At 34.6% G+C, this 26,958-nt stretch overlaps 2 protein-coding genes across 3 annotated transcripts; both read right to left on the reverse strand.

The window, feature by feature from the left end:
* On the reverse strand, positions 1-2,680 carry LOC110108028 (SNW/SKI-interacting protein A). 2 transcript variants are annotated; one of them, XM_020838529.2, is made up of 2 exons: positions 2,505-2,680; positions 1-2,086 (listed from the first exon to the last, which is right to left on the reverse strand). In XM_020838529.2, the coding sequence occupies exon 2, from the start codon at positions 2,046-2,048 to the stop codon at positions 252-254; it is 1,797 nt and encodes a 598-aa protein (XP_020694188.1). In that variant the 5' UTR covers positions 2,049-2,086; positions 2,505-2,680; the 3' UTR covers positions 1-251. The 2 variants fall into 2 exon arrangements, with proteins under 2 accessions (XP_020694188.1, XP_020694187.1); XM_020838528.2 differs by having other exon boundaries at positions 1-2,147.
* A 5,345-nt stretch (positions 2,681-8,025) lies between these two features.
* Positions 8,026-26,257, reverse strand: LOC110108039 (protein RDM1). Its single transcript, XM_020838544.2, has 4 exons — positions 26,171-26,257; positions 21,924-21,979; positions 20,196-20,358; positions 8,026-8,730 (listed from the first exon to the last, which is right to left on the reverse strand). The coding sequence occupies exons 3-4, from the start codon at positions 20,344-20,346 to the stop codon at positions 8,366-8,368; spliced, it is 516 nt and encodes a 171-aa protein (XP_020694203.1). The 5' UTR covers positions 20,347-20,358; positions 21,924-21,979; positions 26,171-26,257; the 3' UTR covers positions 8,026-8,365.
* Positions 26,258-26,958: the final 701 nt, after the last annotated feature.

Genomic DNA, 26,958 nt, shown 5'->3' on the forward strand with positions numbered 1-26,958 from the left:
TAAAAAAATTCAATCTGGAAAAAGAACCTCCAAGTTTAAATTTTTTTTCCTGAAATCCATATTATACATCAGTAGGGAAGTTTCATAGTTTTTATTGCTCACAAAACACTTGAAATCAAACTATCAACCTGGTGCTCACACAATTGCTTGAATAAATGCGACTGAACATCAAAAAGTTTAAGCATTAATATTTAGCATACACAGAGATGTTGCAGAAACTAATGGTATAGTTTTATTTTCATAGCCAACTCTCAGCGTGCCCTCTCAAAAGAAATACGAGTCCTTCCTGAACCCCCTCCCTCATAGTCATCTCTCATTGAAGACCCTGCACTTGCCTTCATTGTACCCCCTCCACCAATCTTATCCATTGCTTTCTTTCCTTTCTTCACCTCTGTCAAGAACTGATCCAAACCAAAGGGATCATTCTCCTCTTGCTTATCAAATTCTACAGGCCTGTCTCTCTTGCTACCAGAAGGCCTATCTTGCACACCAGAGAAAGCCTTGTCTGGTTTGAACCTATCTGTCTTCATAATCTTCTCTAACTGCTCATCAGCACCTCCATACATTTCAGAATCAGTGTCTTTCCTCGGTCTATAGAGTGTTGACAATGTGGGTTGTGCAGTGAAAAGGCCCTTATCATAGATATTGTATTGGTCTTCACCAGTAAAGCCAGATTCCATTCCTTTGTCCTGGTTGAAAAGTCTCTGGTCATACATAACTTCACCCTGTCTTGCCCCAGTATTAGCCATGCCCAGAGCAACTTTCTCACTAATATCACGGTCCCTATCTCTAGTAATTTTACTCTTCTTCCCCATTGCAGCATCCTTGGCTTCCAAGCGCCTCTCCCTCTCCCTCTCACGCCTCCTCTCCTCCCGTATCTTGTCACGTTGCAGCCGTTCTTCCCTTTCAGCCCTTGTCTCCTTATGAGGAGGTGGCTCATGTTGTTCCATTCCTGCATCATCATCGTCATCATCAAGCATAGCATGAGCAGGAGCTACAGGGGCTGGTGCGATGCCGGTCCTCTCTGATCGTGCCTTTTGTGCAAGAGCCCGAAGCTCCTGCTCTTTCCTCTCTTTTTCCTTCAGCATCAACTCTCTCTGCACCTTGGATCTCATAGCAACAGCTTCCCTGGCCTTTTGCTCTGCCACATACAAGGCCTCTGATAGCTTTGCAAAGTTATCATTAATTTGCACCTCCTGAAGGCCCCTTCCATCAGCAGCAAGACGCTTATCAAGAGGAATTGTGTACCCCTTAGGGTTCTTCCAATTAGAAATGCAAGGAGGAATCTTCCAGTCCTGCTGATCTTTAACAGTTACAGGCCTTGGTGGAGAGTGCATCACTGGCACCGGTGGGGAACCCGATGCTTTTGGGACCCTCTTGTGCTTAAACTTAGGAGGTTCAAGAGGGTCAGCGGGCATCTCAACCATCCTAATAATCCTCTCCTTTGCACCAGAATTGAACGCAGCAGACTGCTGCGAAGGTTTGTATTTGATATATTTGGACTCTTGTGATTGAGTTGGAACATTCTTTGGCTGTGCTGCGCTCAACCTCACATTAACAATTTTCTCCAGAGCAGCCTTTGTTCTTTGAGTAGTTTCTTCAATCTCTTTCTGCAATTGCTCCTCAGGTTCTTCTTTTTCATCCGTAGAAACCTTTGGAACAAGGTCTTTGTGCTGCGAATAGACAATTTTTGATGCATTTTCGTTCTGCTTCACAATTGCATCAAAGGCAACCTTTCCTGAGGAATCAACTGTGAGAGGAAGGATCTTTGAGCCAGGCTTCTCATCCTTTCTGCCCATGCCGAGAGGATACTGAGCCACGTGAATCTCAGGAAAAGCACCTCCATCCCCAAAGTCCTCCGGCTTCCTAGGAACAAAGCCGGAACGTTTTCCATAGGGTGGAACAGGATTTGGCTTGACAGCAGGAGTTTGTGCGGGATCTGAAGCAGAGGAACTGAACCTATCCCTGAACCATGAATCCTTCGAGTGGTCATAGTAGGAGGATGATGTTGACTTTGCCGGAGGAAGAAGTTCCTTCAGGGCCGACATGAATGAGCTTCCAATAAGAGCCCCAAACGTCTACAGCACTGAGAAAAAGCAAGAGAAAAACAACATCTCACACACCCAATAAGAAGGATTACGGTCCACCTGACTCAAAAAACAAAAAAAACAAAAAATCGATTGACTTAATACACAGCTTAAAACCAAACAAATATGAGATATTGGTTCAAGAATAATATATATCTCGAAAAAGATCAATAAAATAACTAATCCAAAAAGTTTCTGGAAAATAGATCAGCTAACTCTAAGGGGCTGTTTGGTATCGGATTTTAGCGGGATTTACGCTAAATCCAGCCAAACGGTTTTTGTGCGCGCTTTAAATCCCGGCGATGGATAAACCCCGGATTTAAGGATTTACGTCATAAATCCGGGATTTACTAAATCCCTCCGTTCGACGGATTTACGGGATTTGGCCGAAGAAGCGCGCGAAAGAGAGAAAGTTACCTTCACAGCCAGCGAGCTCCCGATCAAAATTTCGTAGCTTCCGATCCGACAGTAAGGGAAAGTCGTCGAAGGAGCGAAGTCGAACAGCCCACGGAGGAGCCGAAGCAGCGACGCGTGCAATCTCTGCACCTCCTGCGAAGCAACGATGCCGAACAGGAACGACGAAAAGAGAAGATAAAAGGCAAACCCTAGACGCCTCTAAGTTATTATTGATTAACATAATTAAATAATTAATATAATTTAAAATATTAATAATTAAGTAAATTAATTAAATAATTACTTTAAAATTGATTAAATTATTAGTATGAGTACTAGTTAAATAGTTATTTATTTAAAAAAAATAACTAATTAATTAGGTACTTATTAATATAATTAGATATCAAAAAATTATTAGATTAACACATAAATAAGTAATTTAATAAATAATATTATAATTATTAATTAAATAATTTAATAACTAAGATAATTTCTAATTAAATTATTTATCATCATAATTTGTTAATTATAATTAAAATTAATAAGTAACTTGTACTTAACATGTTATTAAATTCATAACACATTAATTTTATTTTTTAATTTTAAATTTAATTTTAAATTTATAATTAGCTTTTTCACATTTAAATCTCTAACTGTCATAAATCCTGAAATATGTTACCAAATAGTTTCTTAGGATTTAACATTTGTCATACCATATATTTTTTAGGATTTTACACCCTCAGTATTTACTAAATTCATATTTACAGGATTTAGTAAATTCCACTAAAATTAAATCCCACTTGTTGCCAAACAGGTAGCGAATTAGAAGCAGGATTTACGCGGGATCCTGCCAAACAGAAAAAATGAATTAAATCCTCTATTTTCCCTTTTTTGTCGTAAATCCTAGATTTACAAAATCCTATGTTTGGGCCGATTTATGGAATTTGGCCGAAGAAGTGAGCGAAAGAAAGAAAGTTTGTTAATGTCGCAGTAAACGAGCTCCCGTCGTCGTCGAAGGAGATGAATAACGTTGTCAAAGGAGGCGCAAGAAGAACTTTGTAACAGTGTGACTTCCGATCCAACTCGCTCCAGGAGGCGAAGAAGCGACCCGTTCGAAACTCTACTCATACAACAACAACAACAACAATCTTTTATCCCACTACGTGGGGTCCTATTACTGATGAGAGGAAGAAATTGAAACTAATAAGAGGACAAGCATGCCCTAAGGGGCATAAGGAATGCAATTATCTACATGCACCTCTCTCCCCTTAAAAACAAAAAAAAAATTCCACAAAATTAATTAAGTAATAAATAATAATTAAATGGTCAATTATTAATTAATGATTTAATTAATTAGTATTAGAATATTTAAGTGATTAATGATATAATTAATATTTAAATAATTAATTAAATTATTAAAATGACTATTAATTACATAATTAGTTTTTTTTAACAGTACATGCCAGAATAGCATAATGACCAGATAAACCAAATACAATAGACATTATATAGGGAAAATCAAACGAGGAGAAAATTAGGCACAAAGGCCACTAGACTCAGCATTGACACAGACTACCAACCACTTCAAATCCAGGCATAGACCATTCAGATGAGTGAAAAGTGCAAAAATCCACCAAAAGCCAACCAAACCCCATCACTGCTAATAAGAACCACCACCAAAGGTTGCCAACTAGCCACGGATTCTGAGGGATGAGCCCGCACCACATCATCGCCCAAAAAAAGCTAACCAAATCTGCAAGGCCAACACAAGACATAACTAGCAAAGGCAATAGGAAACCTAATAGGAGGGGACACAAAATTACCAACACATCAGCCACCAAGCCCAGCATAAAAGAATTATTTTTTGGATTTCCGCTTTGAACGTTTACCCACCCAAAAATGATCATCTCGCAAAAGCCCTTTCTAAGGTAAAATAACATCTTCTTCAGCTTCTGAAGAAGAGGGAGAGGAAAGAACAAGCCAATCAGTTTGCATTCTAACACTATCCCCCGATCTGCCACCCACATGGCCAACTAAAGCATTAGACGATGTTAAATTAACTAGGACCTCAACAAGAAATTCATCCGACTGCACAGGAGGAGAAGAACCATTAAGGGCCACATCACAAACAACCAAAGGATTACACTCAGGCTCAACAATCAAATGCAATTCCTCGGAATTATCTCTCAACACCTCCGTATCCTTCCCACTAGAAGGACTATCCCTCAAGTTCAAGCTATAGTTAATAGCGAGGACGGCATCACCACCAACCGAGTTGAGATCACTCAAGTTATTACAGCCCACCAAAGCCGAAATTCCAACCAAAACAAGAGACTGGACATCTCGGGCAACCAGAGCATCAGCATAAGTGATAGAAACATCAGGCAAACCACTTAACACCAAATCAGGCTTAGAAGCCTCAACAACAACAAAGTTCAAAATTGAATCCTTAGATAAATTCGAAACAATATTAATTGCTACATCAATGGCATTACTAACATTATTGTCGCAGACCAAAACATTCCCAATTTCGGGAATGGAAATAGGAGCTCCATCCCTAACATCACAAGAAACAGAATTAACCACCTTATCACTCTCACCACAACCATTCAGATTTAACTGGAAAGGAGGGACATGAATACTGTTTGTCGTGGCAGCTTGAGCAGGACGGCAATCACCACTCAAATGCCCTATACATTTACACGAACCACAAAAAGCAAGAAAAGTTTCCATAGAGACATGCTGGATATAGCTAAGGTTCTCAGGACCCAACCAAACTTTATTCGGATACGATTTCATGATATCAAGCTCAACAAGCACACGAGTGATAGAAGGTCTGGAACCCATATAAGTAGCCAAATTAACCTTAAGCGGTCTACCAAAAATCAATCCCAAGCCAAAAAGGATATGGGGGGAGAACAAGTAAGGGCAAAGGTTATGGAAGGAGACCCAGATAGGGATCATAGACAACTCAACACCAACATCAACAAGAGCATACCACTTTGTTAACTTCATATAACAATTTTGAACGATGGAGAAAAATTCTATGGTAATCAAGGTCGTTACTCAACTTTGATCAAGACATGCATTTGATCAAGCAAAGTAATAGATACCTCCCCCAAAAGCTTCAGGGAGTAGAAAAACCTACGGATATAGTCCAAATAAGGCCTCTTAGAAAGAAAAAAACCAATTAAAAAAAATTGAAAAGGCAATGCAAGTGCTTGATTTCATCCTCTGAAATCCACAGCGAAGGTAAACTGCGAAAGGACGAAGGTTTTAGGTCAGGAAAACGACCATCAGAGGATGAACCCACAAGAGCCTCAAGAAAAGACATAGATTTGAATGATCCCTCCAAAAACAGGATCGCACAACCGCTTCCCCCCATAAGAGAGGAAGAACGGAAGCACTGAAGCAAAATAAAAAAATGAACAAAAGGAACACCGCATGAAAAAGAGACAAGGGAGGAAAACTTCCCTGGAGCACCAAGGAGCGAATGCCCCAGCCAGCAGGCCGTCGAGAACGCAAAGGCGGGAGCCCTAGCAGAGACGAGAGCCCTAGCGAAAGTTCTAACATAGTTAGTTATTTAAAAATAATTAACTAATTAATTAGGATTTATGAATATAATTAGATATCAAATACTTATTCAAGTAATACCTAAATAAGTAATTTGATCACTAGTAATATAATAATTAACTAAATTATTTGAGAACTTATCTAGCTTTTAATTATATTATTTATTATTATAATTTAATAGTAATTAAAATTGAAATTAATAAGTTACTTGTACTTAAAACACAATTTCAATTCAAAGCACATTAAATTAAATTTTTAAATGAACCAATCGCCTTAAATTCTCGATTATTTTGCCAAACAATTTCACATGGTTTAAAACGATTTAACATCTATCTTGTCAAATAGTTTTTAGAATTTAACATGCCTACAATTTACTAAACCCGGATTTACTAAATCCTACTTGTTGCTAAACATCCCATTAGCAGTTTTTCATCGTAAAGTTCAAATTTACTAAATCTTGTAGTTTGATGGAATTAAGTGATTTACAACTCGTGTGACGTACTTGTTGTGGAGAAAGATTGTTACCTTCATGGTGAGTGAGCTCCTATCGTGACTTTTGACCCGACATCATTGGAGGAGGTGAAAAAGATTCTAATTAATCCTCCATCTAAAATATTAATAATTAATTAAATAATTAATAGTATAATTAAATAAGCAAAATTAAACAATTAATTGTATAATTAGTAATTAAAATGAATATAATTAGCTTAGGGTTTAGAATTTGAAATAGAATAATTAATTATATAATTAACATTGTGAATAATAAATAATTAATTAGTTAATAGTAGAATATTTAAGTGATTAATAAAATAATTAATAGTATTACTAATAATTAAAACTAATCAAACATTTTTGAAAATAAAGAATAAAATCATTAGTAGAAGTACTAATTACATAATTAGTTATTTCAAAAAATAATTAACTAATTAATTAATTAGATAATTATCAATATAAGTAGATATCAAATACATATTAAATTAACACCTAAATAAATAGTTTGATAATTAGTTCTATAATTAATAATTAAATTATTTAATAACTAAGCAAGCTTCTAATTATATTACTTAATATTATAACTTATTGATAGTAATTAAAATTAAAGTTTATTAGTAACTTGTATTTAACACATAAATTTAAATAATAATATATTAAATTTAATTTCTAAATGAACCAACCACCTTAAATTTTGGATTATATTGTCTAAACAGTTTCACATGATTTAACAATTAAATTGTCAAATATTTTTTAGGATTTAATGTACCTAGAATTTACTAAATTAAAATTTATATATATATATATATCCCTGCAACCGCCTCCCTCACTACTAAAATACTGCATTTGCATATTGGATTTATTGCATTAGTCGTTCATGTATATCATAAAAATTTCATGCAAATGTGAATGCAATCCTAAACAATTTTTTGAGCTGGTCTTAAAACATTAATATTATATACAAACTCAAAAATAGGTAGATGTATTTACTAAGTGCAAATATTCTTACCTGTTAAACACCCTAGAAAGTTACTTTGAGATTCGTGTGGTGTGCAATACTTAGATTCACCAATTAACCCTTGATGCATTAGAGTCATCATTTGTCTGATCTTTGGTTAGATTTTATGAAGGGAAAACAAAATCTTGTTAGGATAAACTATTTTTTCAGGATAGTCAATAAAATATGCGATACATCATTAATTAATATTCTACAAATCTCAAAGTAGATCTAAAGGCTTTCAGCTCACCCTCACAACTTTCTAGTCAGTATATCATGACACAAATTTTTTTCTTTTATAAATACTAATCGAAATGCATTATTTATTTTTTTTGACAATTTTTTTAACAACTTTTTATTTTTTTTTTCTTCATAACTTCATGTTAATTTTCTCCATCTATTTTATGAATAAAGGTTTGGGAGTGTAAGACTATTTTGACCATTACTCTGTAACTAAATATCACAATGAAGGCAAATACTCCATTATCAGAACCTGACCCTCTATATAAAAGAAAGAATACATCTGAAACAACACAAACACACTGGCAGTAGTTATTGAAGAAAGCTGAGTATTTGGGCAAATTATTAGGTGCGGAGACCGGACAAAGAGAATCATCCGGATTTTTCTCTATCTACGGTAAAAGCGCAGTCAAAGCGCAGCTACTACAATAATTGCACTTTTACTGTAGACAGAGAAAAATCCGGATGATTCTCTATGTCCGGTGTCCAAACCAAATAATTTCTTGAGTATTGAAACAATACAGTAACAGTAAAATGAAACAAAGAGAAGTTGGTATCAGAAGTTAAGCTGCCCCTAAAGCTTTTAGTTGGATAGAGAGGGATCAATCTGGGAATGGTACAAAGGATCAGAAGCCCATAGTTTGGCCAAATGGTATGGAGATGCAGTGAGCCTATGTAGTTCTTCTGTGAGCCAGATGAGAGTCTGAGCCTTCACAGGATGGACTAAAGCATCGAGTGGCTGACGCTCATTATCACTCCCAAACCTTTCACTATCCCATTGTTTTAGCAGAGTATTTGTAAGATAATGTAGAGGCTGTTTGTATAGCTGCTTCAGCGATTGAGCCAAGCCTTGCCAAGATGTAAATGGAACAACAGAGCCACTAAAAGTGGGGATGGGTATGCGTTTCATGTAATCCTGGTACATTCCTGCCATTCGGATCAGTGTACCTGCATAACATTTGAGGATAATCAAGATCAAAGGTAGGTGCTAAGGTGAGAGGTTTATGAAAGTTGTACAGATAAGTTCAGAAGAAATTTTAAAGATATAAGTGACTCTCAGCTGATGAATAATATTTGACACTTAGGTTTTGTTTGGGACAACTTACTTACTGCTTCGTAAAGCAGCTTTTTAGTATAAAACAATTATTTTTTGTGCTAGAAAACATCTTTGCGAAGTAGTAAAAAAGTCGTCCCAAACAAAGCCTTTTTAAAATTTTGTACTAAAAAACTGCTGTAAGAAGTAGGAAGAAAGCCGTCCCGAACGAAGACGTTTTATTTGGGAAGACTTTATTATTGTTTCATAAAGAAGCTTTTTAGTAAAAAAATTTAAATTTTTGTACTTAAAAGTTGCTTTAAGAAGTAAGAAAGCCGCCCTAAATGAAGCCTTTAAGAAACATATCATTATTAAACTTATCTCAAATATTTGAGATCCGCTTTATGAATCCTCATTTTATAATATTTTCTGATGAGTGATGCCTTAAGTTATTAAATAACTGTCAAGGTACAAAGGGAGGCTGCATAAGCAATAATGCCTCTTTGGATTAGGGACTAGGGACAACATAAATTATAGCAGGCACAACTTATAACCTAAAGGAAGCATCAGATAAACGGATATATTTGTAATACTGTAACCATAATGTTCAGTAAGTATACTGGTACTTAATTTGTTGTAATAATATCTCGCCACCAACAAAAGGTTCACTAAAGATGATCTTTGAGAGTTTCTATAGGAGTAAATGAAGATCAAATATGTAGAAAGACATTAAAACTGTTGGAGAGATCCTAGAAATGCCTGATGGTTTAATAAAAAATAAATGCATCATTTAAATTGTTTGGGAGATATAGCTAAGACAAGAGATAAGAACCTTCTTAGAGAAGCCGATAGGCGATAAAGTTAGATGTATTAGAAACGAAACATTAAGATATCAATGAAAATAACATTGTCGTTGTCAGGTCCTACGTCCTAGATGAGAAAAGTTGAAAGTTGCTTAGGTAGTCAACAACTAACATAAAACTTATCGAATAATCATGATATGAATCATTTAATACATTGTGATAGTTCTAGGGCATTCCTCGGAAGCAATGCATTATAGCTCCTGAATACAACAAGAAGTGTGCAAGAGTTGCTGCACCGGTGCCCAAGTACAGTGTTAAATAGTCAAGAGTCCCCAAATCATGGACATTTGTGGGCAAAGAAGCTACTCCATGTTGACCCCTATACGCAAAAATGCACGAAATGAGGCAAAATGATGCATGACGCGTCACTTGAAGGGTCAAACAACTTCTTATCGTCAAATGGACAGCGCCATTGACAGCGTCGAATTCACCTAAGAGGGAACCCCTCGCAGTCAAATCAGACGAGATCGGTCGAAACGGACGATCGACACCCGAAACTAATGTGCGATGTTGCTCAAACGACGTTCGATAGAAAAATAGACTTCGTCATTGAGTTCAGAGCGTCGTCAAAAGCCTAGAATGACCATAAATTTGTTCAATTAAAATCGCGCAAGGAATTCAACATGAACTTCAAGGCAACGATGCACAAATCGAGGTGACTTTGACCGACTGACTCATTTTTACCACTTTAAAATTTAATAATAATAATAAAATGATATTATTATTATTACTTTAATTAATTAAAAAACAAAATCAAAATTAATGAACTCGCCTCATACAAATCGAAGTCCTGCTCAAATATCCTAAAATCATGGCATAAATACCGCGTTGATCACTGCAGATAGTCTCAATCTTTTGCTCCCGTGTCGAATCGAGGCTATGCCTCATCGTTAAAACGAAATCGAATGAGGACTTCACTTTTTTCAGAAGCTTTGCACGAAACAAAACCTCCTGCTCTTCTATTTCCCGCACACGAAGTCCTTCAGCTACCGTAAAACCTACATGCCTGCAAGCCAAAACACACGCTTGAGCGATTCCCCACTCTGTTACGCACAAATCCTCCTGCCCAACTCAAGCTGTGCCTAACTCCACGCATACAACTCAACCTCCATCTTCGTCACACGTTTGATCCGGCACCGAGCCACAATCTCCTTCATCCAGCCAACCAAAGGCGTCGAGCCTTAGCCTTCTGACCCCATGTGTGCCGAACCTCTCCTCAAATTGTCGTCTCGTTTTCCCAGTCCCGCACTGAACTAGCCGTAGTTACCCACAACCTCAACCAGTATCTCAGCCATTCGTTTCCCATCTCCCCACATGCTCCAACAGCCATTCAAACTCTTTGCTCCTCCCAATCACTGTGCCAACTAAGCCTCCATTTCAATCAGTCTGTTTCTCATACCAGCAGGCCTCTGATCCAATCCCAACCTCCCGCCGATTTCCCCCCAACCAAGCCACTTTGATCGCCGATATGCACAAATCAAACCACCTCTCCTTTGCTCTCTATTGCCCAAGTAAACTCCACTTCCTCACAACAACCAACAACAACTTTCACTTAGCCGATCAACACATCCAACCCTCACCTTTGATTCACATAGCCACAGCCCTCACTACCATTCCACAATAGCAGCCTTGAAGAATCTAGAAATCACAGACAAGATACATAGAACACTGTTATGCAACGCACATAAATAGGATAGAATACAAAAACAATGTAATATCTACATATACATATATGTACATATATACAACAAAAACATCAAGCCTTTATCCCACTATGCGGGGTCGCCTAAATGAATCATTTTTCTACATTGTGCCCTGTTAAAAATTATATTCTTATTTAAATCTAATAAAAAAAAGGTCATTTCTAATATGTTCTAACCAAGTCTTTTTAGGTCTACCTCTACCCTTCCTAACATAAGTCAAATCTAATACATCTACTTTTCTAATCGGGTCATCAGAAGGCCGCCGTTTTATGTGACCAAACCATCTAAGGTGACTCTCTCTAATCTTATCTTCCACAGAAGCTACTCCAACCTTTTCACGTATATGCTCATTTCGAATCATATCTCTAAGAGTAAAGAGACTCATCCACCTGAGCATCCTCATCTCTGTAACACTTAACTTAATATTAATCTTCTCTTTTAATGGCCAATATTATGCACTATAAAGCATTGCAGGTCTAACCACCATCTTATAGAATTTTCCCTTAAGTTTAAGGGAGACCTTTATATCACACAACAAGCCCGATGCATTCATCCACTTCAACCATCCTACTTAAATTTTACTAATAATGTCCCCATCTATTTCACTATCACTCGGAACAATAGACACAATATATCTAAAACGTGTACTCTTATTAATGACTTGATCAACCAAAGTCAAAATCCACCCCCCCACTAGAACTATTATTACTAAAATTACATTCCATATATTCTGTTTTAAATCTACTCAAACGAAAGCCTTTAGACTCTAAGGTTGACCTCCATAATTCAAGTTTACCTTCAACTCCCTCTCTAGTCTTATCAACAAGAAGAATATCATCAGCAAAAAGCATAAACCAGGGTATAACCTCTTGCATATGTCTAGTGAGAACATCTATGACTAAAGCAAAAAGATATGGGCATAAGACTGATCCTTGATGTAATCCAATTGAAATAGGAAAATACTTAGTCAAACCATCTTGTGTTTGGACACAAGTAATAACTCATGCATACATATCCTTAATGACTTGAATATAAGAATTATTAATCTCTTTCTTTTCTAGAACTCTCCATAGCACTTCTCTTGGAACTTTATCATAAGATTTCTATAAATCAATAAATATCATATGTAGACCTATCGGCATGAATCCAAATTGATTTTGAGAAATGTTAGCATCACGTCGTAACCTATGCTCCATAAATCTCTCCCATAATTTTAAAGTATGACACAGTAACCTAATTCCTCTATAATTCTCACAATCATGTGCATCACCTTTATTCTTAAAAATAAGAATCAACACACTCATTCTCCATTCATCTGGCATCTTTTTAGCCTTCAAAATAATATTAAAAAAATTAGTAAACTAAGAAATTCCTTCTTCTCCTAAGCATTCCACACCTCTATTAGGATATCATCAGGGCCAACAGCTTTTCCACACTTCATTTTCTTTAAAGCCTCTCTAATTTCGGTTTTACTAATACGCCGATAAAATAAAAAATATGTATTTTTATTTAGGGTGCAAAGGTCACTAAAGTCAATCGCATTCTCATCATCTTCATCGAAGAGCTTATAAAAATATCTTATCCACTTTTGTTGAATACCTTCTTCTAATAAAAACACTCTTTGATCTTCATCCTTAATACACTTCACTTGAACTAAATCCTTACTACTCATATCTCTTTGTTTGGCTAACTTATACATATAAATTTCGCCCCTCTTAGTATCTAATATATTGTATAAATCATTAAAAGCTAAAATCTTTGCATCGCATATTATTTTCTTAGACTCCTTACGAGCATCTTTATATATTTTCCAATTATCAAAATTTTTACATTTAAACCAATTTTATAACAAATCTTCTTACTTTTATATGTATGTGGGCTCCGAAAATTCGGCCTCAGCCTCCGCCTGCTGCTTTTTTTTTTGCAGGGGGTGGGGGGTTAACAGAATTAAGTTTCGGGGTAAATTTTGGGAAGACAAATGAATTTGTAAATAAGACACTACCCAGAGATTTCACCCTCATTTTGTGAGGACTTTATGATCTGAGTTCTGGATTCCTATAGGCGCAAGCCCCTATAATTAATTACCCCTCCCGATAACAAGAGAGAACTTTCAATTAACGCTAGTCGTCAATCAAATACGTAGATAATACAGGTTATCTGGCATATAGTAGCAGCACGGGTTTGAATTTGAAATTTTGGAAAGTTGAAAGATTTGATATTTAAAATTAGAAATTTTATCATCTTTCACTTAAAACGGATGATGGGAGAATGGATGATGGGCCCGGTTAAGATCCCATGGTTCCGTCGTCCCGGGCCATCATGGTCCCTGGTCTACTTAGTCAGAGGAGGTAGTCGACGGCAACTGGAATGGAGTTCGATCAGAATGTCAGACGAATCCTTTCACTATTGATATCTGGGGCATCACAGCTTCGTCTAAGGGGACCTTGTAGACCTGGGGTGGATGCTTGTCTAAGGGGACAAGTTTGAATCCACCTTAGCGAACATAGGGCTTTATACTCTATCAATTATATCCTATTGATTCATGTCTCAAGGATTTGATGCCACTAAGTAATGTATTGGCTCTAGTTATAACTGGTATCTCGTGGTTCTATTTAGCGGTAAAAACACTCAGTTCAGAGGACCCCAGGTAATAACCATTTATCTTGCGGTTCCATTTGGCGGCAAAATCGCCGATCAGAGGACATGTACCACGTCCTTATTAGCATGAGATTGTTTGAGAATGAATTCTAGTGATATTTTGGACTAGACATTAGCTCTATGTGAGTTAAAATAAATTTCTATTTGTTCACCCCGACAAACTATTATGAAGGGTAGATGGATTTTGATTTAAGTGATTTGATGGTTGGATTTCCATTTTAAATATCTTTGAATTTATGGGAATTTTGGTATTCTTTTAATTTTTTAGATTTTTGTGGGCATTTGGGTGGAGCTTTGAATGTTGGAATGAAACTCCTCTGGTTGAGATTTACCTTCAACGCGGCCATCATCAGGGTGTTTGGGGTCATTTATTAACTAAACCTTGTTGACTCTATTGGGCTATCAACAAAGTATCGAGTTTCATAGGCTTTATATCTTTATTAATGAATTCTCAGTGTTATAGGCCTTGAAGTCCTAATATGAATATATTAAGACAAATATATCGATCGCCGCAACCGTATATTTATTTGAAGGACCGAACACTGTTAACTCATATTAATTCACATAGAATGATCGGGTTCAAACGCGAATTCACTTATTGCTCCATGCAATATATTTAGACGTCACGTGCGTACTTATAACACGCTCGTCGGCGCCCATGCGGGTGCTTGGGGCATTTTGTAATTATTTGTTGAACCATGTCGACTCCTATTTACTTGCGTATAAGGATTTGATTCAAATTTATTGACCAACATAGCATCTCTAGGCGTCACGTATGTACCAATAACATGCTCGATGGGGCCCATCTGGGTTTATTATACATTCCCTTATGTGTACCTATGTGTATACAAATTATGGTACATGTGCGGGGGTATTTTGAAATATTTATAAATGTCTTCTATCCGCATGCATAGATATTGTGGATCTGGTGGCGTGTTATAGCTGCTTGTGGATGCCTTTTGTTTGTTTGTATAAGTATTGCAGATCTGGTGGCGTGTTGTAGCTGCTTGTGGACGCCTTCTGTCTGCTTGTATGAATGTTGCAGATCCGATGGCGTGTTGTAGCTGCTTGTGAACGCCTTCTGTCTGCTTATATGAGTATTGCAGATATGGTGGCATGTTGTAGCTGCTTGTGGACGCCTTCTATCTGCTTGTATGAGTGTTGCAGATCCGGTGACGTGTTGTAGCAGCTTGTGGATTGAGTTATTTGATGCTTTGTATAGGTAGACTGTCATGCATTACTTGTCTCTTTCTATAGATAGATTGTAGTGTACTAACAAATATCCTGTTTTGGGTTGTAGATAATTGTACTCATCGTAGTTTCGTTCATATTTGTCCACAGACAACATGTTGAATGTATGATGAGTCTTTTTCAGTGGCATGTAGGCATTTATATTTGTTGTAGTCATCTGTTATTTTATTCAAAAAACGATATTTTGTATGTATAATGGGTCTCTCACTAGGGCCCGTAGGTACCTGCATTTACTACAAATCGTACATCTTCACTTACAAGAGGACGGTGTATTCGGTTGCCATTGGATGGTTGTTGGTTGTGAGGGTGTACAGTATCCTTGCTACAACAATTCGTAGGTACTTTGCATATGGGAGAGATTTCTTATATTTGACTCATAGGAGCTCTCATTTGTCATCTCTCTCTCCCTTCATATTGACTGTGAGCACGTTTATGCAATTATTGCATGTTGATCACCATGGCTTACTGAGGTTTGTTATATTTTCTTGTGCCTCCTCTAATTCTTGTATCAACTATTGCTTGTATCTTCAAGATCTACAAGCTTCTGCCAGTGCTTGCAAGTATATTGTTGCTTCCTCCACGATGTTCATTGGTCGCTGCTTGTGCATGGGTCATGTCACATGTCATTAGTCTGTCACTTCTTTTGAAGATAACTTGTATCTCATATAGTGAATTCACTTGCTGATATTCATATTTTTGTTGGCATGATGATCCTTTGATATATCATTGAGATTCCTTACTGTTGGTTGTAAAAGTGTCACAATTTTTTGTATGTCCCTTGTATTTACTCATGACATCACTTTCATCACGCTCTCCTTGCCTATGTTTGTAGGACGGTGGTTAATGCTATTGCAAGTCTTTGATTTTCACCTTCGTTGCATGTCAACAGACACCTCCATACCTTGTTAATGAACATGTCGTATAACAAATCATTGTTCATAGATATGCTGCACTCCTTGCATGTCGATTGATGATTTGCTTCATCCATCATATTTTGACTTTTAATCAAAGTATTTGCTTGTGAATTGAAGGTGTTGTCAAATGCATTGAGCATGTTACCACATTCACTACAACCCTCTTCCTTTGCATATACATATAGGAGATATTATCGTTTGCATATGATTGATAAAGTATTGTGGCTTGTCATTGAATTACATTTGGAGTTTCATCATTTATATGCATGGAGAGTTCATTTCTCACTCTCTTGTTTGCATAACGATGTTGGTTATGAAGATATTACTGCATTCATCACACATACCCTTGCATGCATGACACTTAAATGCTTCAAATTGTTAATTAGCATTTTATATTTTTCAATCTTCATCGTGAAATTGTAAGGTTAAAATCTAGTTCTTTGCTGTGTGAATTACGTTCAAGTCATGCTCAAGTTCGAGCTCATTTCAATTTCATGCCATCCAAGTTAGGTTCAAATCCGAGTCCGGTTCAAGTTCATGTCCACTGTAGTTCAGGTCAAGTTCAAATTACAAGTTCAATTCAAGTCCAAGTCCTTGTAAACTTTGGTCCACATTCAAGTTCACTTTATTATTCAAATTGAGTTAATGATTTTGCAGTTGTCCCGAGTTATAATCTCAACTCATCGTTCTTTATCAATTGATTTAAGTTCAGTTTTATTTAAGTCAAGTCCAAGTTCCCAATTTTGCTGAAAAATTCGATAGCCTCTCGACGTCTCCCCCAAATCCCAATTAGGGGAAAACCAAGAGTCACAGTCCCGCCACATCAAGAAAGACGTGCACGGGCGTTGTCGTGAGACACCGCGGCCGTAGTCTTCGTCATCCACCACGACAAGAAAGGCATGCATGGGTCTTAAAAAAACACGTTTGAAAAAATAATTCTTTCCCTGCACACGGGTACTTATATTTTTGTCCCACCGTGCTAAGAAAAGCGCGCACAAGGATTGCCCGCCTCGCCGTAGGCATCGCACCGAGTTCTCTCCCATCACACTAAGAAAAGCATGCAGCACTATTTCTTCCGATCAAAATGTCGTATCTCCCGATCCAACAAGAAGGGAACGTGGTCGAGGGAGGCAGAGGGAAGAGGAGGATTCACGGCTAGGGTAGGGGCAGAGGATCGTGGGGTTGGATGAGTTCGGGTAGAGTAAGAGCAAGAGGCGGAAGACTTGCGAACATGAGGGAGTTCGGTAGTGTGTGTGGGAAAGAGCAGCCGAGAAGCTTCGCTCTTGTCTTGTTTTAACGACGCGAATGGGAGGGATTTTCACATGCGGGAGATGAGATGGTTCGTGTTAACCTCTGTGAAAACAAAACGAGAGGAGAACAAGCCATGAATCCAACGTACATACCTAACACCCGTTGTATATTATTTGAATTGCTCGCTAATGTTATCTTCTCTTATTTTTGTGTTCTGTGCAAGTCTCTGCATTTTGAAAGTGCGGGGTGATGTATCAGATTCTGATTACTAACCCTTGCCTTTCATTTATGCAGATGGATCTACAGAACACCCCGATGACTGAATTTGCATTAATTTGGATAATTTTAGGGATGAATTTAAATTATTTGAAATTAGATTTAGTTTAGATAGAATTATATTTAAATTTGAATAATTGATCTTAACATTGAGTTTCATCTTGATTGCCCTATTTTAACAAATAGGAATTCCCTGCTTAAATCTATTAATAGAATAATGAATTGAATCAAAGATACCCCATCTAATCCTCTCTACTAGTGGACTAAAGTTGCTCTTGTATCTCATTCTCTATCGAGCTTCTCTCTCATAATAGTTGATTTTCCTCTCTTGCTTCACTAACATATATCATGTAGTATTATAGCATAATCTTGATTCCATTCATTTAAGCCCCACTTTCTTCCGCTTCAATTATAAACCACAATCTCCCTCTTATCAATGTCCTCCTCGATTTAGTAAGTGCTAATAGTGCTTATCATTTCACATAGTGCCACACTTTCATATCTTCATGTTCAACATTTACAGTGGTCATAATGCATCAATCACCATAATCTCACCACATAATAACAATACCAAAATGCAATTAGCACCCCGAAGCTACTTCGCACATGCAATCAATAGCATGCATGGCGTTGCTTCACTATTGCATCATGACCATTGTTGAGTCCTTTGTTGCATCAACTGACCAACCGCAATATATTACCAACAACCTCCTCTTCACCTAGTGCACTTAAGTCGCCCATAATTTATCTTTGCCACACATGTTTTATTATCTTGCTTGCACTCCTCACCCAAACCCATCCCATATTTAGGCCCACTCACGATAACCCGCTGTTACACCATTTTGTTACAATACGCATCAAAATTATAGCTATAAGACCCCTATCTCAAATAAATATAAAACAGGTATCAATTACTAAAACTAAAGTCTTAAATTACAGTATGCATCAAAATAATAGACACTAGAAAGTCGAAGGAAATACTAAAATCTCCTATATATTGTTCAAGATGCATCACTTATACGTGGATAAATACTAGAATCTCCTACGGGATTACAAAAGTCCCAGCATTTCTTATATATAATCAACTTTATTAATTGTTAACACATTTCATCAAGATCATAAGCATCTACATTGAGAAGATTAACTTGTATAAGAATTAGATATGGCCCAAGATGATAGGGGAAAATATAACTTAAAAGTTTTAGATGATGCAATTGAATCATTCAACAATTTTTATGAATCATATGATGGTTATAATCATCTTAGATCTCAACAAACTTCATATATTTAAACATATTCTAACCAACCAAGGCCAAAGCCATAAGATTTTATGCACTGAGTTGAGAACACATATCTTGATGATAAAGATGATCATACATCAATTTCACTGCCTCCTCCATCAAAGAAAACACACTACCAAAAGAATGGTTTCTTTGAGTATTCTCAGGCCCAAGGTAATTGATTTAGCATAATAAACCATGACTCCATTTGCCAAGTTCTAGCACAAATATCAAAATTCAAAATAAAATCTCAACATGTGTTTTTAGATGTTGTCAAAGTCTTAGCGATTTAATCATGTCACAAGCAAAAACATGAGTTTGCAATTTATTTTTTCATTTTGTTACAATTTTATAACCAGGGCAGATTTTGGTGGCATGTGCTTAAATATTCCTTTTAAGCAAAAAAATATAATAGGTTACTTGTTTTTGAAATTAACATTAAATATCCTTTGTGGATAATTCTTTGTTCAAATTATTTAGGATTAGAATTAATTTAAATAGGATTAAATTTTGAATTCAAATTATGGATCTTCTATTTGGGTATTATATTTGTAACAAAATTTCTATAAATAGAAATTCAAGACATGAATTTCAAAATTATAGTATAAATTGAATTATACCCAATTTTCCTCTCTTGCTTCTCATTTACATAAATTATCCTCAACAATGGACACAATGAAGAGATCAATGATACCGATGACAAATGTAGCTTTGTGGTGAAAATATACTGTAGGAAGGTCAAGGTGATAGTTTGTTAGACAATGACACAAAAAATTAAGCATCTTGATAAATAGAGAAAGATTGGGCATCATAGATTTGATAAAATAGATGGTTTAAACTGGGATGGATGGTTGAAGGTTCGTCCACAAATATCTTTAAGCAATCCACACAAATTATAATATATCCTATATTGACCAAAGTTTTTCTATCTTTTTTTTTTTTTTGATAAATAGATTGCTAAAGATCACATATTCATTGCCATATGACAACATCCACACTCTCAACCAAATTGGGCATGGATTTGAAGGAACACATGCAAACCATACAAGAATAAAGTCAAATCAAATTTAAGAAGTTTAAATAACAATAACGGTCTAATAATGACGGGAGTTATGAAAAAAATAAAATTAATAAAGTAAAAAAAAAAAACAAATAAAAAAATCTATAAGGTTAAATAATATTACCCTCTGACGTAATATCTTCAAGGTTTTCAGTAGAACAATCTTTTTTGTCACGCTTTGCTCTATCTTGCTTATCTATTTCAATATCAGAATCTGAAGAGTCATCTAATGATATAGTGACCACTGCTTCTTCCCATGGGAATGACCTTTTCATTTCGTGATAGCTCTGATGTTCATTAAAAAAAATTAAAAAAACAAGTCCCTTTATTTGAAGAATAAATAAACAAACTAAATATTTTAAAATTTAAGTACCATACAAAAGTATGTGTAGCAATCATAAAATATTGTACCCGGAGGTAAAAAAGACTACACATGTTATAAAATACAATTACTTCATGGAATCCAAAATATAAATTAAGTAATCAAATTCATATCCGAAGTGCACATCTCAGCTATAAATAAATAAGCCAAGCGATTCAAAATTGAAACAACAGAAAATAAACTATAACATAACAAGGTGATGATGTAGGAATTAAATTCCTCAATTTTAGACCTACTATCATTCATATATCGACTAGTTGAATAAAGGAGAAAAATAACTACTCTTTGGTAATCACATGGTTAAATATCCAACCCCACCATGCTTCAAAGAATAACATGAGATTAGGGATGAGAAACTAAAAGTACAGATGAATGATTTATTAATGCATTAGGCTCCGTTAACTAGATATAGCATACCACTAACAATAGACTTCAAAAGAATAACTATCCATTCATGAAATATATTGTTTCAGGCCTTCCATATGCAATGTTATCTTCATCAAAGTCATTAAAATTTTCAATTTCAGAAATTAGAAAAAAGCAATAAAACTAAAAAACTTGAACAGATAAAGCATTTCCATATCTTTAAACAAAACAAAAATTTTAAAAGACCTCATGTAACAAAAAGGCTAAGATCCTATTTTTGAGAAAAATATGCACGAGAGAGCAAAATCAATAGCAGATAAAAATAAATAAACTAAAGAAAATTCTAAATAAAAGACAAAATGTATAGTTAGGCAAATTTATATTGCCTAAATCCACAATCTTGCATAAAAATATCTCCAATATAATAGAGAATAGAAAATTTGATTTTCCTATAGTTCTTTACGCTTTATGAGAGTGATAAAATCAAACATCAAATAATAGACTTGAAGGAGAAGATATCAAAGAATCCTGACTAGGATTCCCCATTCACACCAAACAATTTTTTTTTTGGAACCACTAAACTTGCCCCTCCAACAACTGTACTTGCCAGCAGCACTATCACACATACACTAACACCACATATAAACCATGTCGAAATGATTCGCTAAGACCAGAAATGAAAGTGTTCCGTAATCTTTGACTTTGTTTCAGTCTTATTTTCTTCTCTCTCTCCCTCTCTTTCTCTTTTTATCTTTCCCTCTATATTTTATTTAAAAGAAATCAACTATCCTCCTCCTTCCCATAGCCAGACAGGAAAAAATTACAACAACTGGCACTTTTGGGTCTCTATTTATAGATTTCAGATATATAGATTCAAAATAAAATAAGTTCAAATATAATCCATAAAAAGCTTTTAATCAACTTTGAACTTTTTACAAATTTATGACAAACTTTTAGCAAATTTTAAAATCTTTCATCACCCATACCACCTCTTCTGAATTTATATTTATCATATAGAGAGTGGCAGTCTCCATAAATTAACAATCTTCCTTTTAGAGAGAGAATTATTGATGTACTAACTTGCAGAAATGAAATTTGTCACACCTCTCAATCATCCACCAAGACCAAAGCTTTGCAAAGCCTCAATTTGCTATTTGTAACTGCATTTAAAAGTAGGTCAGATTATCAGATCCTTTTATTTATAAATAATACAAAATTATGTTTAACCTGGTCACTCTTACTCAAAAAAATTCCTTCAAGTTCCAAAAAATTTTCTGTCCACCGCATAATACACATAAAATGAAAATATTCATATTGTGTAAAAGTTTGCCTCCTATTGAGTATTGAGTAAGAAACTGAACAATTCCATCACATGTGTTTCTAAATGTCAATCTATGACATCGAAACGTTAACTTTGGGATATATATAATTATATGCATACAATTGCTTTTGTAAAACAATAATAAATCATCAACATAATAAAAAGCATTTAAAATGTTATATTTCAATAATTTTGTAAAATTCGGCAAGCATATACAATACATTAAATAGTCTACGACTTATAACAATTATACAACGTTTAATTTGAATAGTTTCAATTTCAAAAAGCACATGTACACGTGTGTACAACATAAAATAAGTTATAAGATTAGTACAATTCTGTGCACAACAAACAGTTGTAATAATTTTGTAAAAAAACTATCTGTATATTGGTGCATATAACACATAAAAAAAAGCCTTATGGCTTGTATACACCAGCTTACAACGCATAATTGTAACTATCTTACAAACAATGCCTACACAGTTGTATATAGGGCTTTAAACATGTGTATAACTCAAAATAAAAAATTTTCCCCAAAAAACCTTCAAATAGATGTGTACGATCTTAAAATTGAGCTTAAATGGTTGTACATAGAAGAATATACCTTAAAACACCTATAAAAGATGTCTAAAACATTAAAATTGAGAATACAAGGGTGCACACATTTGTTTACAACCCAAATGATTGAAAAAATTGCCCCAAAATACATGTGCATACATCAATACAATCTAAGAACTGAGTTTAGAAGGTTGTACACGAGTATAGCCTAAATGACTTAAGAACATGCTTGAAAAAAACTATACACAAGTGAGTACAACCCTGAGATCGAGTTTATGCTAAATACTGAATAAAATTAGCCAAAAATACCAATGCACACATTTGTATAAACAATAAATTAAGTTTACAAGGATATGCGTATATGTGTAAAAAAAAAAAGAATAAAATGTCACAAAATATTTGTACACAAGAGTATAGAACCATATATACTGAATTTCAAGGTTGTGCACACCTATTTCAATGCTGTAAACACATGTATACAAGTTTTCTGGGTTATTCCATCCTACTTTGTGTTGTCCATATGTACAGCCCTGTAAACTTAAATTGATGGCTATACACACCTATATACAGTTGCTTTTGGCATATTCGTCCATTCTTTGTGTTATACACAAGTATGTCAATATCTATTATTCATTTTCTGAATTATACATATGTAAAGCTATTTTGGGGCATGTTCTTACATTTTTTTACATTATACACAATTTTTAAAAATATTATAAATTCACTTGTAGCATTGTACACACCATTTTACATCCATTTTAGAGCATAATATTCCATTTTTGTGTCAAACATCGGTGTATACTACCCTATAAACTCAATTTTATGGTTGCACATACATGTATATCATTAAATTGGTGCATGTTCTTCCATCCTTTGTTGTAAATAGGTGAGTAATTTTTTAAACTCAATTTAAGAGCTATGCATGCCCGTATATGATTATTTAAGCATATATTCTTCCATCTTTTATTTTGTATAGAGAGTTGTCTACGGCCTTTTAATAACACACGCATATATATATATATATATATTTGTTTTAAGATATGCTATTTCATTTTAATACCATGCATCGATATGTAAAGTTCTGTAAACTCAAATTTAAGGTTGTAAACATGTATACCAATTATTTTGAATCAATTTCTTACATTTTTTAATCACAAGCATGTATAGTCCTATAAACTAAAATTTAAGATTGTGCAAAAATATTTATAAATGTTTTGAGGCAAGTGCATCAATTATTTATGTTTAAAACATGTGTGAAACCTCGCAAGCTCAATTTCAAGTTGTAAGCACCTATGGATAGTTGTTTAGAGCTTGTTCTTCCTTTTTCTTATGTTTTACGTAGGTTTGGATAGCACTACAAACACAATTTCAAGATTGTAAAAACTTGTGTAAAATTGTTTGGATGAATACACTTCCATTTTGTGTAGTACACGGGTGCATAGATTTGTAAGCTCAATATAAAGGCTATGCACGCCTATATACAGTTGTTTTTGGGTTTTTTTTTTCATTTTTATTTTGACATGAATTAGTATAACCATGAAAACTCAATTTTAGGTTGTACACACATGTATAGCTATTTTAGGTAAGTACTTACATTTTACATATACACGTGCGTTTATAGCACATGAAATGAGTTTTACAACTTACACGTATCTGTGTAAAATATTGAATTTCAATAATTTTGTAAAACAACTTTGAAATTTTTTCCAATTAAAGATTTGTCAAATTGTGTGCAACCAAAAAAATAATATTGTTTACAACCTCTTGCAAATGTCTAGTGAGAACATCCATGACTAAAGCAAAAAGATATGGGCTTAAGGTTAATCCTTGATGTAATCCAACTGAAATAGAAAAATACTTAGTCAAACCACCTTGTGTTTGGACACAAGTAATAGATCCTCTATAAATATCCTTAATGACTTGAATATAAGCATTATTAACCCCTTCATTTCAAGAACTCTTCAAAGCACTTCTCTTGGAACTTTATCATATGCTTTCTCTAAATCAATAAATATCATATGTAGATCCTCCTTATTCTCTCTATACCTCTCCATCAAACTTCTCAATAAATGTATAGCTTCCATAGTAGACCTACCCAGCATGAATCCAAATTGATTTTGAGAAACATTAGTATCACGCTGCAACTTATGCTCCATAACTCTCTCCCATAACATAAACTTAATTCCTTTATAATTCGCACAATCTTGTGCATCATCATTATTCTTAAAAATAAGAATCAACACATTCATTTTCCACTTATCTGACATCTTTTTAGTCTTCAAAATAATATTAAAAGGCTTAGTAAGCCAAGAAATTCTTTTTTCTCCTAAGCATTTCCACACCTCCATTGAGATATCATCAAGTTCAACAGCTTTTTCACACTTCATTATCTTTAAAGCCTCTCTAACTTCAATTTTATCAATATATCGATAAAATTAAAAAATATATATTTTCATTTAGGGTGCTAAGGTCACTAAAATCAATCGCATTCTTATAATCTTCACTAAAAGTTCATAAAAATATCTCACCCAACTTTGTTGAATATTCTTCTAATAAAAGCACTTTTTAATATTCATCCTTAATACACTTCACTTGAACTAAATCTTTACTACTATTATCTATTTGTTTGACCAACTTATATATATATATATATATATCCTTAGTATCTAATATATAAAACCCAAAACTAATAAGTGATATTGAGTACATAAACTTTCACTTGGAATAACTTTACAATCTTTGCAATCTAGATGATCTATTTCTCTTATAAAAAAACAACCAATTTGAGTTTGTAAAAATAATGAAATGTAAATAATAGAAAAAAATATAATATATAGATCATACATTTATATAATATACACAATAATTTAAAAAATTCTAAACTTAATTAATCCTTCATAATACACCATGTATATAGAAACTTCAAATACAATATGTAGCATCGCCTTTCATGCCTTCAATAAATACGATGATAAAATGCCACATTAATCAAGCTCAAATTTTCTTATACACACCCCTTGAACAAGTGCATGAGCATTGATATGTAAATAATGGAGAAATACGTGTTGTACACAAATTACATATTTACATAATATACGCATTAGTTTAAAAAATACTCTAAACTTAATTTTTTCTTTATAATACACCACTTATAGAGAAACTCCAAACAAAGTATGTAGCTTTCCCGTTCATGCCTTCAAAAAATACAGTGATAAAATGAAACTTTAATCAAGCTTAATTTCCCTTATACACACGCGGTGCACAAGTGCAAAAGCATTGATATCTACATAAAAGGAAAAATATATTGTACATAAATTTTATATTTATATAATATACACATTAGTTTAAAAGAAACACCTAAACTTAATTACCAATAACAAACTGAACTTCTTGTCCTGGAACATAGTGAGCAAGCTAAGCTTATTCTGCCATAGCACTTAATGCATAAATTAAATAAAGTTGGAAGCATTGCCAGATTAAGTAGGATTTACGGATTTGCGAAATTCTCCCGCAGCAACCGAGCGACGTCCAGTCTTCAATGAAGAGGCGAAGATGTTTACCTTCACAGCGAGCGAGCTCCCGACGTGACTTCCGATCCGAGGTCGTGAAAGAAGGAGGAGGCGAAGAAGCTTCTTCTTTCAACAAACTGCTTCACGAGAAGAACGCGAAGCCGAAGCAGCAACGAAGAAATGCCGACGAGGAAGAGCAACAGGCTACTGTAACAGCAACGAAGAAATGCAGAAAAAAAAAACAGAAGAAATGCGGATGAAACGCAACCCTAGAGGCGTCCATCCAAACATCCAATTACTCTAATTTAGAATAATTAATATAATTTAAAATATTATTAATTAATCAATTAATTCATTCATTAGTAATATGATTAATAGTATAATTAAATAATCTAATTAAGTAAAATTAAATAATTGGTAATATAATTAATAATTAAGAATTAATATCATTAGCTTAGAATTTATAATTTGACATTGAATAATTAATTATATGATTAATATTATAAATAACAAATACTTAATTAATTAATTATAAATATGTATAATGAATTAATTAATATTATTAAGGTTTCGGAGTGATGTAAATGGTGGTCGGCGACAATGATGATGATGATGGTTGGCGACAGTGGCAGCGGTGGTTAAAGGTGGCCGGCGATAGACCATGGTGTTTAGTGGTTGTAACAGGGTGACGGTCGAAATGGTGGCCGTCAACGGTGTTCAAATAAGCTTTGGATAATGTAAATGATTTTCG

This window comes from Dendrobium catenatum, unplaced genomic scaffold (genome assembly GCF_001605985.2).
Source record: "Dendrobium catenatum unplaced genomic scaffold, ASM160598v2 fragScaff_scaffold_1347, whole genome shotgun sequence".
Taxonomy (NCBI): domain Eukaryota; kingdom Viridiplantae; phylum Streptophyta; class Magnoliopsida; order Asparagales; family Orchidaceae; genus Dendrobium; species Dendrobium catenatum.